The sequence below is a fragment of the Haemaphysalis longicornis genome, unplaced genomic scaffold (genome assembly GCF_048455015.1).
Source record: "Haemaphysalis longicornis isolate Haplotype H1 unplaced genomic scaffold, Haemaphysalis longicornis Haplotype H1 scaffold_1, whole genome shotgun sequence".
Taxonomy (NCBI): Eukaryota; Metazoa; Arthropoda; class Arachnida; order Ixodida; family Ixodidae; genus Haemaphysalis; species Haemaphysalis longicornis.
Window position 1 is genome coordinate 363534528 of NW_027526203.1, and position 14691 is coordinate 363549218.

General features: G+C 47.0%; 1 protein-coding gene across 2 annotated transcripts in view; it reads left to right on the top strand.

Moving 5' to 3' along the window:
- LOC144170947 (uncharacterized) overlaps positions 1–14064 on the top strand; it is a 30545-nt gene extending 16481 nt beyond the window's left edge. The window contains exon 2 of one of the 2 annotated variants that reach the window (XR_013322703.1): positions 12715–12847. Coding sequence is in view for 1 of the 2 variants with exons in the window: in XM_077700945.1 (XP_077557071.1) it covers positions 12715–13131 (417 nt within the window). In the remaining variant the exon portion in view is untranslated. Of the gene's footprint in view, positions 1–12714 lie in introns of both variants that reach the window. The other variant, XM_077700945.1, reaches the window with a different exon arrangement.
- The last annotated feature ends 627 nt before the right edge of the window (positions 14065–14691 follow it).

Sequence of the window (14691 nt, forward strand, 5' to 3'; positions counted from 1 at the left end):
GAATTCTACTGTCGCCTCGTTTAGACCTGATACTGGCACAGTGAGAGGTTAATTCGGTTTTGCAACGCGGACAACGAATGCGGCTTCGTTTCGGATATATACGTCGCAGAAAAATTTGTTCCGGGGATGTGATTACCTAATCCCGGACAATAACATGCATTTTATAAGAATATAAGCCATGCGAAAATGTTAAGTATATTACAAGTCTGCGCTTCGTTAAATATGTGCCCACTCACGCCTAATATCAAGAACCAAGGTAAGTTAATTAAACCACGCAAAAATAAATGCTGCGCAAGTCCGCAAGAAACAGAATAGCTCTAATTTGAATGAAAAAACTCAGCTTCTAATATTCTAAAGCCATTCGTTGAAACTTTAGCCACGCATGTAGGACTCACTAGACCAAGTAGACACGAAATGCACAGCTATTTCGCGAGACATGGGCGGGGGGATTCGAGGGGGACGCTGTGTACAAATGCGGAATGAAATAAAACAATGAACGTTATAGTAATCACACAAACAAATTTTGCGTTCACTTTTCTTTTGTTCTTCGACTTCAACAAACAGCTGATCTTTCGGCGGACGCATTTTTGGAAATATACCGGGTAGGCAGTTCACAAGGGATGAAAGGTGGAGTTAAAAGAGTGTGATATCTGATAAGGTCCTCTTATTTCAGTTTGTGCTTTATTCTGCAGGCTCCCTGTGCCATATGACGATGTTTCGAAGAAGCGTTTAGTCGCGGACGCGGTTTATATTCTAAGCCCGTATTCGCGCTGCTCACGGCGGATATATGTAGCAGATGAATGTTTGCGGGCGCTAGCCTCCCGACAAGGAGAGCCTCCCTCGTGTGCTGATCCCCGAGTATAATTGTGCATTATACATCGCACTTTCGTTGAATGTTCGCGAAATTAAGACACACTGGCTTGTAAATGGTGGTGATCAATATATCATGTATGATATTGGCAAACGTAACTGGTGTGCTGTCAGGTATGAGTGCTCCGTTAGTTTATGTAGGCGCACAAAACGGATTTACATCGTAGTGTATAGCCGCAGCATGAACATCTGAGGAAACGCTGGGTACGGAAACACTGTTAGTAAATTTCAGGGCAGTGTAATTATATCCAGCACCATGCATACGCCGGTTCCGCGACGCTGGCCTATGAAACACACCTGGCTCTTATGCAGGCCGAATGTACCACACTAAGATTGCGTCAGAAACATTTACACTCTCGCAAACACACCCCATTTGCGAACAGAGCGACTGCAGCACATAAACATGGATTTCCAACGCCCATAAACGGTAAATCTCAGTCGTGAACGTGCCGCAAAAGCAGCGGCGACAGTGGGGAGCGGAACGGAGACTCCCGCGGCTGCTTTCGAAACGGGCCGCTAGGGGGATTTCAGTGGCGCCCCTACAGGCAGCGCTCGAGGCGTATACGGTGATTGAGAAAATGTATTTTCAGCAATGCATGTGTGTGTAGATATGGAACCAACTCTAATGACAGTCGGTGTGTGGCAGAGCAGCATGAGCATTGATTCCACAACCCAAACTTGAAGGGAGCTCCTGAAAATCTTTTCTCGACCCTCATAACTTCTTCCATTCTCAAGATATTTTCGCAAAAATATTGGTACTTTTCGTAATTCTTCATGCTGCTCAAATTTGTCACTTAAAAATTCCGGCTAGAATCATTGGCGTACAAAAGTGGCCACATATCTGTTTGGTTCGCTGGAAAAGCCTTCCAAAGACGATAGTCTTTTGGCGCCCCTCCCATGTAACACTTTTTCTGCTCTCCCACTCCCAGCCCTCGCGCGCTTACCGTCCATTCTCCCTCATCGCATGATGAGTGCCATAGTGGGTTGCCCGCTGTTGCGCTGCTCGCGCGCAATCTGTTGGGTCCCTTTGTCTCTGTTGTAATCTATACGAGATCTTTTGCTTTAGTGTTTGTGACTATTTCGCATCTATTAGACACCGTTTTTAACCGCGTAGTTTTTTCTTAATTCACCATCGTAAAATACCAATCTAATATGAGTTCTTATTTGTATAACGGTGGTACTTTCGGTTACCTATTTTACCTCAAATACGGCGTCGTTTCCTGAGAGAAAACGACGCAGAGTATCTCGCTGTGAACGGTAAAACCGGGCTGTCAGACGAACTTGCGGAAAGGAGCGTGTTAGCTGGGCTGACAACCCGCCGCGGTGGCTCAGTGGCTAAGGCGTTGCGCTGCTGAGCACGAGGTCGCGGGTTCGATTCCCGGCCGCGGTGGCCGCTTTTCTGATGGAGGCGAAAAGCGAAAACGCCCGTGTGTACGAGATTTCGGCGCACGTTAAAGATCCCCAGGTGGTCAAAATTAATCCGGAGCCCTCCACTACGGTGCGCCTCATCGCCTGCGTTGCGTCGGCGCGTTAAACCCTACAATCAATCAATAGCTGGGCTGACACACACGGGCTTGCACGAGGCAAGATAACCTGTGAGGTCACTGGTGCTCTGAAGGGATCACGACAAATAAAGCAATGCGGACAGGCAATACTGAGGTCACTGGTTACGCGATACAACGCGAATAATGGTCCTAACCAAACAATCTTATTGTCCTGGGGGCTAAGAGTGCACTTGCTCACTTGCCAATTCATTGTCGCTTGGTTGGAACAGCCATGTCCTGCCCATGCATTCTACTGGACGAACGGTTCGCAGGCCAGGGTAATAAACTGGAGGGGGAAAATCTGCTGATTAAAAGCTTGGATGGAGCCTTGCAACCAGATCCCGTTTACCGAAGTGTATAAAAAATCTTCGTGCACTGGGCCTCAGTTTGCCTGCTGAACAGCACACATGCATGCCCAATGGCAACCTAATTGTTTTTTAAAGCGAAAGCTGTCTTAGCGGGACCCATGGCGTCCTGCCAAAAAACTAACGCATTTCCCAATTGAACGGTTGGTCGACTAAAAAGCTCTGATGAAATTTCTGGACACACGGCGCATGCGTAATACCGGGCTTGCATTGTGTCAAAACGGTCACTTGAAAATCGCGAGGAAGGAACCGTTCTAGATAAGATAATACACGCATAGGTCATGAAGAACGAGTACAATAATATAGTTTTGGCTCATAAGCCACGTATCGGTATACATTTAGATTGTTTGTAGGTGCGTTTACTTAGTGCGCCAAAATCGTCGCATGGGTTCGTTCTTCATTTGCGTTTTGGGTCTTTAAAGGTTTGATGATCGATTGAGCGCACTTTTAGCGAGAGTTTTGACGCACTTTTGACGCTGTTTTCATGCCATACAGCTTTCCCTCTTCTCTCAACTTTCTACAGGAAGAGATTTTAAAGTTTTTTATTGTTGTGCGGGGACAAAAAAAAAAAAAGACTTGAAATTGTCTGAACTATGACTGTACCTTTTTGTCAATGATTGGGATCCGCTTTGTGCAATGTATCTTCAGTTCCAATCTTCTACGCAAGGTAAATATCCCGTGCAAGCTGGCAACACGTCAAAGTAATTATAATACGAGAGATCGTACACTAAATGAAGTTGTTGGGGAAGGGCTAGCAAAGGTCTGCTTTGTAGGCTTTCGACAGTTTCCCCCTGACGTCTTGTTTTAATACCAGATTCTGACTGCTTTTTGTTTATTTTGTGTTTGGTGTGCCAGCCTTTCTGTTATTCATATTTACCCCGCTAAAAGCCCTTTCCAAGCACGCTTCTGCTGACCAAACCAGTTGGGAGCCAACGCCACTCGCAATAGTCCTTCTGTCTGCCGTCCGAACCCTCTACCGTCCGAGTACGCACCACACAGCAAGGTTTCCTACGGATCTAAGATAACTCAACGTTTGCGCCTGGTCAGCTGCATACCTCCCGCCAAGGAGGCCCGTTCGTTCTTATCGCGTACAGCCTACGCCCGCATATATTAATATATAAATAAATGAGACAAATTAATATATGCCGACCCAGACCTCGCGCTGCCCAGGGTACGCGCCGCTTGCCCGTGTCCGCTCTGATAGAGCTAGCCCTCGGACAAAAACGCGCGGGCTCAGCCTTGGTCCACGCAGCGGTGGTCCCGGTGTGGACCGAGTCGCTACCCAGATGGCGAATATGCAGAAACCGAAGGACTGCAGTTGGGACACACCTCGTGTTGAAATTTTTGGGCTGCGTTCAAGAGTGGCGGTGCGGCCCGGCTCGGCAACAGATGATTGCGGTGGCTGGGCTCATAGTTTGTGACTCGGTCTCGCCGTTGCTCCGATAAAGAACGATCAGCAGGGAAGCGTACCGAAGGACGTCGGAGACCCCTACCCGTTGACAAGCGAGCTCCCTCAAGATAGTACACGAATCGAGGGCGCGCAACTGCCATTCGGTCTCTGTTCGCGTGTTTGGTTGGTTGTCATATGATTGCACGTTTCTATGGCGCCCGTCGCTTCATTCGGAGTCTGCCTTTCTATGCTTCCATATTTGTTTCGCGTCCCGCGCAATTTGCCCACCTGACGTCTCGACGGGTGTATCGGCCGAGGCCGGTGGAGGCGTGAAAGGCTGGCCCGGTCAGGGAATCATTACGCGTGATGCAGGACCGCACGGTACAAGGACAGATTCGGCGGCCGATAAAGCAAGGTGACCTGACAATCACACGCGTGTGGCCCACACGAGCAATTAGTGCAAATTGGAAACCTCTCGACGTGGAAAAAAGGGAGAGAGAAAAAGGCGTTAACCAAACAGAAAAAAAAGCGTCGCCGGAAAAGACCCTGAGCTAAATTGTAGGTTTCCCACGGGGCAGGCGGGATAATTTCCGCGTTAATTCTTGGCAACGTATGCAAATGAGACATTTCATTTGCAGGAATTTTTGAAATGGGCTGCTTGTAGCAATCAGGCGTCCCAGTACCATGTTGTTTCTTGAGCGCACTACATCGACACTGCTCTCATTTTTTTTTTTTGAGGGGGGGGGGGGGGGGGGGGAGGGAGAGCGAAGGAAAGCGCTCGAAGCCACGCAGGCGACTCGCGCTATGGGGGAGGCCCTTAGACAGAGCTTTTGTTGGTCATGCTACGGGCACGCGCAGAATGCAGTGAACACAGGAGCATACTGTTGTTGTGCAAGAATGCGCTTATTATACTAACGACAACGTGACGAGGGCCCGTTTAGCCACGAAATATGCAACTGTCGGTTGGTGGCGCGCGGCAACAGTTTGCAACTGCGCAGTTCATTGAGCCAAGGCTGTAGCTCCCGCGCCAAGTTGGCCTCAGCCATTCCTCCCTACATTAAAGGCCCGCTGGCCCATGATAAGAGCTCGTATTTGCTGCTTGCCTTTGACAAAGTAAACAGGGCGTTTGCGCGAAGCTCTGCAAAAGCGCTTGAGTTGTGCAGTACAAGCCTCTCTCTCTCTCTCTCTCTCTCTCTCTCTCTCTCTCTCTCTCTCTCTCTCTCTCTCTCTCTCTCTCTCTCTCTCTCTCTCTCTCTCTCTCTCTCTCTCTCTTACCAAGAAAAACGCACAAGAATAGGGCACGCTGGCCACAGCTACGTGACACGCGTGTTCAAAACTCGTTGCCGCTTAGCGCAAGTTGGCGGCCAGGTGCTTGCATTCCTGAAGAGTTCCTCGCTGGGTAATGCAACCTTGCACTCTCAATATGAACCTTAATTACCGGTAGGGAAAAGGCGATTAATAGGCTGAGGAATCGTTACGCTTAATGTCTAATATTTTCGTTACGTCTAACCATTTTCTCGAATAAAGCGAGTGAGTGAGTGAGTGAGTGAGTGAGTGAGTGAGTGAGTGAGTGAGTGAGTGAGTGAGTGAGTGAGTGAGTGAGTGAGTGAGTGAGTGAGTGAGTGAGTGAGTGAGTGAGTGAGTGAGTGAGTGAGTGAGTGAGTGAGTGAGTGAGAAAAACGATTCACCCAATTCGTCGCCACGTCGTAATAATGTTCCCAGGGTCAATTTTAAGCATGTGTCTGGCCTCACTATCTCATCTGTACAGGCTATTGCAACCGGACCCGCTGCTTGGTTTCCGTTGATACTGCATGCTGTGCCGACTGCTAGAGGCTCCTCGGAATGAGTATGGTAGTTCATGGTTCAGCTGGCACCAAAGATCCTCATGTTATCTATGAAATGTCAGTATTCGACAGCAAACTTAGCGGCCTATTTCTGGTACCACAAGATGAGCACGGGATAAGTCTCAAGTGCGACATCAGTATTTATTAGCAAGGTGCAACTTCGTTAGTCAAGCAAACGCTTAAAAACAACTAAATCAAACGTCGCTTTTATAGTTTTGTTCTGGAATCATTCATCTAATAATCATAATTTATCATCATCATCATTATCGCCATCATCATCATCAGCCTGCTCAGGTCCACTGCAGGACGAAGGCCTCTCCCATTGACCGCCAACCGCTTCTGTCCTGCGCTACTCGAGTCCACAGTTTACCCCCGAATTTCTGTATTTCATCCCTCCATCATGTTATTGGCCTTCCCCTTCTTCTAGACACGTCTCTTGGTATCCACTCTGTAACCCTGATTGCCCACCTGTGGTCGGTTCGTCTCACTACGTGGCCCAAGCCCTTTTTTTTCTTTATTTGAACTATGATATCGTCAACTCTAGTTTGTTCTGTGATCCAGGTAGCTTGTTTCTTGTCCCGAAGTGTTATTCCTAACGTTATTCGTCCCATGACCCGTTGAGTCGACCTAAGTTTGCTTTCTAGTTGTTTAGTAAGGCGCCAAGTTTCAGCTCCAGATGCCATCACCGGCAGTATGCACTGGTGGTAGATTTTTCTTTTGTGTGACAGAGGTAGCTTACTTTTCATTATTTGGGAGTGCTTGCCGAGTGCTCCCCCGCCATACCTATTCTGCGCCGGATTTCTTTCTCGTGGTTGTGGTCAGCACCAACCATCGTCCGAGGTAGTTATATTCTGTTACTTCTTCTAGCGTTTAGTTTCTTATGCTGAATAAGACGTTCTTCGCATGCATATGCCTCATTATTTTAGATTAATCCGCATATATTTTTAACCACACGGCCGTGCTTTTTCATTGTTGTTCCTCAAGCATTGTCGGTATGTGTTCTGCTATCTCACTCAGCAAGACTATGTCGTCCGCAAACCTCAAATAGCTCAAGTATTCCCCGTTTATCCTTAAGCCTATGTTTTCCCAGTCTAGCTTTCTAAATACCCCCTCCAGACATGCTGTGAATAGTTTTGGAGAGATGGTACCTCCCTGTCTTACTCCCTTTCGGATCGAAAAGTTATCACTTTGCTTGTGGAGGGTTATCCTGACCGTGCATCCCTTATAAATGTCTTCTAGAAGTTTTATGTAGGTTTCCTCTACTCCCTGGTCTTTTAGTGCTTCTAAAACGTCAGCGGCGAGTACGAAATCAAATGCTTTATCGCAATCTATAAATACCATGTAAAGGGGTTTAGTGTACGCTGCAGATTTTTCCATCACTTAGTTGACGACATGGATGTGATCCATGGTTAAGTACCCTTTCCTAAACCCAGCTTGCTCTCTGGGTTGTTGGGAATCCAGGCTGTACCCTATGCGGCTAACTGTAACTTTGGTAAACAGCTTTAGTAAACTGAGAGTAGGCTGATGGGTCTGTAATTCTTGAGATCCTTCGGATCTCCCTTCTTATGAATCAGAATAATGCTGGCGTTTTTCCAGGTTATTTGCCCTTTTTGAGTCTTCATGCATTCTACAAATAGTACAGCAAGCTTTTCCAGTACATTATCTCCTCCCTCCTTTAAAAGGCTAACGATTATGCCATCGTCACCTGCAGCTTTTTCTATTTTCATGCCTTTGAGAGCGTTTCTAACTTCCTCTATAGTTACTAGTGGGACATCGCAAGTTGAGCTTGTATTCTTAGTAGCTTCTCCTGGCCTAACGTCGCTGGCACACAGCTTGGTGTGGAATCGTTCTGCTACCTTAATTATCTCGTCCAAGTTGGGCGCAATGTTTCCCTGCTCATCTCTGAGTACGTACATCCTGTCTGTGCCGATGGCTAGCTTTCTCTTAGTTGCTTTCAAACTTCCACCTATTTGCAGCGTTTCCTCGATCAGTGCCATGTTATATGCACGAACGTCGTTTGTTTTATTTCTGTTAATTAGTTTTGACAGCTCGGCCAATTCAATCCCATCCAGTGTACTTGACACTTTCATGTTCTTAAATTTGGCAATTAGTTCCTTCGTTATCTTAGTTAGGTTTCCAGTTTGTTCTCTATACATGTTGCTTCTCCCACAGCAGCTGATTCACTGAGTGCCGATGTTAGGTTGTCATTTATCCTCTCTACACTGACCTCGTCCTGCTCGTTCAAAAGCGAGAATTTGTTTTGAAGAATTATTTTAAACTCCTGCGATCTGGCTTTCACTGATTCTATGCGGGGCTTCTTAGTTTTCACGAGTTTCGTTCTTTCTCTTCTGAGATTCAGCCTAGCTTGCATCCAACCATCCGGTTATCGCTGCTCCAAATCTTACTTAGCCCCTCTACGTCTTGCACGACATCGGGTTTTTCACGTATAATGAAGTTAATTTCGTTTTTGGTAGTACTATCGGGGCTTTTTCATGTCGATTTCCCATTCTTTCGTTTGTAGAAGAATGCGTTCATTAACCTCAGGGTATTTCTCTCAGCAAATACCACCAGTGTATCTCTTCAACTATTTCGAATGTCTATTCCAAAGTTTCCCACTGGCCTTTCTCCCGTTTGCTTTTTACCGACTTTTGCGTTAGTCTCCCATCACAATCGTGAATTGCGTTGTTGCCATCTTCATTGCTGATTCGACGTCCTCGTAGAGGCTATCTACGGCTTCATCCTCATATCTGGTTGTTGGCGCGTAGGCCTCCACTATCTTTAACCTGTAGCGCTTGTTTAGCTTGATCACAACAGTCGCAACTCTCTCGCTAATGCTGAAAAACTCCTCCACGTTTCCTGCTATTTCTTTTGGCATTAAAAATCCCACCCCGTATTCTTCCTTCTTTTGCGGTCCACTGTAGCATACAATATTCCCTCTAGTGAGCTCGATGAAGCCGTCTCCTGTCCTTCTAACTTCGCTTAACCCTATAATATCACACTTGATGCCAGAGAGCTCCTCTAGTAGTTCGGCTGCGCTTCCCTCGCCAGGCAGGGTGCGTGCGTTGAACGTTCCCAGGGTCAAGTTCTAATGGCGGCCTGTACGGACCCAGAGATTGTTAGGATAAATAAATAATTACATAATTACAGGAATGTCATTTGCACCTACCCATATGCCCCTACCCATAAGAACGGCATTAGCGTTTTCACATATTCGCTGGAGTGCTTGTGAGTAGATTATTTAGAACTGTCTATTCGTGGCAACCAATATATATTGCATGCTTAATAAAAGATACATGCCATCCTGAATTCATATAACCCTGGTTATATAATCGAAGAGAAAATAAATCTGTAGGCGATAAAGAAACGAGCACATCACAAAAAAATGACCACGAACGCATGGGAAAACGAAAAAGAGAGAAACAACGCCACAGTTATATTGATGAAAGCACATACTAGATTCCTTCTGTACGCGCTTCATTCCACTTACGCCAGGTTCAGACTGTCTCTGCAACTGTCGTAATATTTCCAAACAAGGGACGTCAATTGACGTCGCGGCCAACCATGTTGCAGGAAGCGCTGCTTGTGACGTCTACGGCTGGCGATACACACGTTCCGTCAGTAGTCTACATAAGCGTGCATTACTGTACGTACACTCCGTTTCATGAGTGAGCCGTTCCATCTTGAGACTGTTCGCTCTGGGTGCTTGCTCGATGGCGTTCCGTCAACTTTCATCAGCCCGTTGTGTTCCTCCTCCCGCCTTTGCGGGTCACCCCCACTCCATTACCTGCTTGATGGAGGCGTCGTCATCCGAATTCATTATGCAGCCCGATGACAGAACCACTCAATCTTCCTTTTACGTGTTGACATCATTAATCTTGATCCTCGTGGCGCCTTGTATACTGAAGACTACAGTTACAATTCAAAAAGCACTGAGCGTAAAGGGTTTCGACTGCGTCACTGTACGTGCAGCTCCACTAAAAATATTCAGCATTCTTAGTGCTGTTGCACACACTTTTCCAATTCTTTAACGTATGTTTTGTCGCAGTGTGCTACAGAGAAGGAGCATGCATCAGTCAGCGGCACGTTTTAATTCACGGTTCGAAATGCGAGAGCACATGGTGGAAGCTTCCCACGTCGGAAATTTATTCGATGGCTGTAAAGACGGTCGAAATAGCGTATTTCCGGTTGAATTATTTTTGAGGAGTACAAACGCCTTTCATCTGTTTTGAGGAATGGGTGCAGAGATGCAGGGCTTCGGTTACTATGGTCTATTCCATAGCGACACTTGTGACTCATTCGTTTCAGTTGTATGTCACCTTGTTCAGGGAATTAAGACTCTTCCAGCCTTTCGCCCGTAGAAAAGTGAGCTCCGCCAAATAATGGCTCACAAAGCGTGAATAATGCACTAATTCGGGTGGCTCAATGGAGCACTGATGAATGCCGTGGAGGGGGAGTGTTTTATGCCGGGATACACCAAGATTTCACCGACGTCATATCCGTCACGGAAATGATGTCAGTAAACCTTTGCCAGTAAATCCGCTATTCAGTGGAATGTAGGTGGCGACCAGCGCAGCGTAGTTGTGCATGGCTTTCTGTCGTTCTGCTGCGGCGCGGCTTGCAAAGCGTCGGTAACCACAAGGACTTTTTGAGATCGGTAAATCTTGAATGTAGAGGCGATTTTTGCGAGGAATGCCGTGTGTGTAATTTCCACCCATACTCAGTAATTAGAAATAGCAGACGGATGCTCAATGCGCCAAGCTGGAAGTAGAGCTGGAAGTGCAAGTCCGTTCCTTCGCGCAAATTTTTCATGCCTGCATGCAGCTTGACGTATCGAGGAATATATTGCAGCTAAATGCTCCTACAAAGCCGGTGTGTGCAGCCTATTCACGAAGGCTGCGGCGCTGGCCTTTGGCAGTTGGTGACGAAAGAGCGTGGTGCACAAGCGAAAGACCAAGTTGGAGGGCACCTTCTAAGATTTACCCCCAAACAGAAATTTTGATAGATGACACTCTGTAACTTCATTAAGTACGGTAGAAACGTGCGTAATTTCACAGAAATAGGCTTACTACAGTAATCGGGAATCGTTTACCGAATAAATACCGCCTGATAGTAGAACGTTATTGCATCTCGTGGAAAAGCATTGCTTTACAAGACTTGGAATGGTTGCTGGCTAGTTGGCTAATGGTTTTTCAAAAAAACAATTCCTGCGTGGCTGAAGGACGAGAGACAGGAGAGTGACAAAAACTTGCCCTCAGTTTCCCAATTGAATACTGCGGGCGAGTTTTACAAGCTGCCATTTACGCTTGAAAAATCATGCACTCGTCCGTCTAACGATGATGATGGTTTATCGCAAAGCTTTCTCCTACGGACTTCCTTGGTTGCCTTCTAGATTTAAATTTGGCTCTTTGAGCTTTGGATTCGACCAGCACGCAGTTTGGTCTTCTGATTTCAGTGTCTTTAACTTTGTCCCTTTCCCATTCAATTTCGCACGAAGAAAGCTTCGCGGTCAATTGTCGTCGTTAGACGGAGTGCTGGATGATCTTGCTCTTTAATTGAGCACTTCCATGCACCCCTCTCCGAATCCTAATTGCTTCCAGCATGTCGGAAATGCTCCTGTGCTGGAGGATTCGGGCTCTATTTGAGGCAACTGGTCGAATGTTTTTGGTTTGTTCACAAGGCATTACACGATTTTTTAGGTACTCGGCAAAGAATACTTAAGCATTAAAAAACACAGGCTGACGTTAACACGGCCACACTTTTTAACTATCGGTGCCATATCCTTTATACCACTCATGCAGTGGTAAAATGGGAGAGGGAGGGGGAGAGTTTGTAGCTTGGGCTGATGGCCGGTTGAATAACTTTGGCTTTTGATAAAATGACCACTACAAACGTGGGAGTTCCGCTTCAGCTATCAGGCTCCCGTGCTGCCACTGTCACTCACGAAAACCGAAGGCAAAAAGCCCACGGTCACAGAAAGTGTAAACGGCCGCAGGGTAATCGATCTCGTACGTAAGTGCCTTTCTCTTCAAAGCACACGTATCGAGGTATCCCACCGTTAAGGCTGGATTGCAAACCGTAGTCATTGGAACCAGTGAAGGTTATTTGAAGTGGTAGAAACGAATACTAATATTGATAGTTTTATTCCTACTCAGATCGCGCGGAGCCAGGCGCAGAGCGCTGCAAGAAGCGCTCATATCAATGTAGGTCATTCCCAACCTTAGAAGCGTCCGATAAGTTTAAATAGCCGTTACTGCATCTAAGAAGAAATGAATACTAATAATAGTAGTTTTCGCACTCAAATCGGGTGGATCGAAGCGTAGATCACTGCAAAAAGGCTCATGCCCAATCCCATACTCAACTTTAGAAGCATCCGGCAAGTTTATGTAGCCGTTATTGCATCTAAGAACCAACAGATCTGTCGATACTTCGTTTCACCGCACATATGTGCTCCCACCAAAACATTCAAATCACCGAGGCAAACACGGCAAAAACAACAAAGGGCTGCGCAGCCCAATGCACCGGCTTATTCCACTAACGAAGGGAGCTTCGAGCGGTGGCGCCACCAGTCCAGCTGCCCGGTTCCTGTGCCATTGTTATGTCCCAATTTTCGTGTTTCCCGCTCTGCGTACATCGCTGAACGTTCCTATTTCACACCTTTTTCGACTTTCACAGTGTAAGGGTTTTTTATTTTTCCCTCGCAGCAGGGAGCAGTGGCCGCGGTGGTGCTGTGCGTGGTCGCCCAGTTGGTGCGCGGAGGCGACGTTGGGCCCGGGGGCCTCGACGGCCCAGGCGGCGGCCTTGGGGAGGGTGGCCTCGTCGGTGACGGTGGAGGACTGGGCTTGGGTGCCGCGGCCTCCTTGGGCCTGGCTTCACCGAGTGCTGCGCTGGCCGTGCCGCTGGCCGCCTCGGTGTCCTTCGTGCGACAGCCCTTCATTCGAATCGGCTTCGTGGCACGGCCAGTGGTCACCTACGTGAACCACGCGGTGGCAACCGTGAGTCACAACATCAGGCCCGTGGTCACCATGGGGAACCCGCTAGGGGGCGCCAGCGTGCCCTTGGATGGCCTAGGCTTCGGCGTGAAAGGGCCTAAGGGTCCTCACTACGGCTTGTCGAAATGAACCTTGCTACCCTTCCCGTCCCCCTTCACTCATAAGGTCGTAGCTGAACAGTGACGCGAACTTATTTTCCCAGACCTGCTCAGTTCTCGTGAAATAAGGTTGCTCCAAGCTTGACCCGGGCTTTATGACCACTTGGCATAACATAGTCAGTGACAGTTCGGCTTGGTTATATTTAGCAAAGATGTCGTTAATCTAAACATTAACATACCATAATAAGTCAATATATCCAGGATAATCGACGTGACCTGCGGTATGCGTTGGTGAGCTCAACACCAAAAAGCTGTGTACTTTCATCTGCGTGTGGCTCTAATATCGACTTGTATTGTGTAAATAGGCCTATACTTTGCTGTCATTTATTGTTGAGCAGTTGCTACAAGTTCAGCCATCATTACAAGGAGGTTGTTGTTTCCAATGCATTTGATTTGTTGTACCGGTCACGTTTGCTTCATTGTCCTCTAATTTGTTAGTTCATATTAAGCGTGCCTATTTTTTGTGATGATCGTGTGGTTGCTTTTTCGGCGTGTGCAAGAGAAACTGTGTGTGTCACGACGTCTAGCTAGGTTGCAACAGTGGACAGAACGCTGAGCATGAAAATGTGCGATCTGAAGATGCTTCTCAATTTTGTCTAGTCGTGTTTGGGCCGCAAGAAATGGCTTTTGTGTTTTTATCTTCTTGGTTTTTCGCTAGAATGAAAGTGTTCCTACAGTTAGATCACCCCATCTGTGACTATAATTTTCTGCATGACACACCTGTTAAACCCCCAACATTCAGATGTTTGACATCCTAAATGCATAGGGCAATGTGCAACACCAACGTCGCTGCCGTGTTAACTAAACCGCAGTTTTGGCTGGTGTTTCTTCTTTTACCCGAAATAAAAACATATCTGGAAATACTCTTTGGTGTTGTCACTCATTCCAGCACGCCAAACAAACGCCAATTTTAAGACAACAAACGCAAAAGCCATCAAGATCTGCCAGTCAGCATGACAGTAGCTATACAAGCCGACTATCATTGTAACTCCAAATTTTAAGCGAAGCGTTGATTACTAGGATCCGGGATGTAATGGCGCCCCCTAGCGTGCGGGAGGATGGAATGTGGGGAAGCCAGCTTACTAAGACCATTATTATCGCCAAAGCAAACGCATGTCGTCGCTCGCGTCGGAGTTTGAAGTCTCTGAGAATGTATGACGTATGTGACGCAGTGTGCGCCTGATAAGGCGATCAAGAGCGCGGTTTTAGAAAACAACCATCCCCGTGTGTGTGTACTATTAGAAGGCAATTACCCAAAAACTGGAACGTCATTTAAAACATGATTTGGACCTCAAGCTGATACGTGTCGTCACTTGGATATGCACTTGTTGTGGATCAGTTACCATTAATTGGCACCATTTTCAATATTAGTAGACTAAAATAAAAGTGTGTGCGTGTGTGTATGTGTCATTATTAAGCATGACCGCCATCAACGCTTAGGAGAAAAATATCAACGGCAACCTGCACAAGGGTGCAAGCCGGATGTCACAGCGGAGCTGTCTTCACCCCACTAAGCTAAACTCGACGAGCG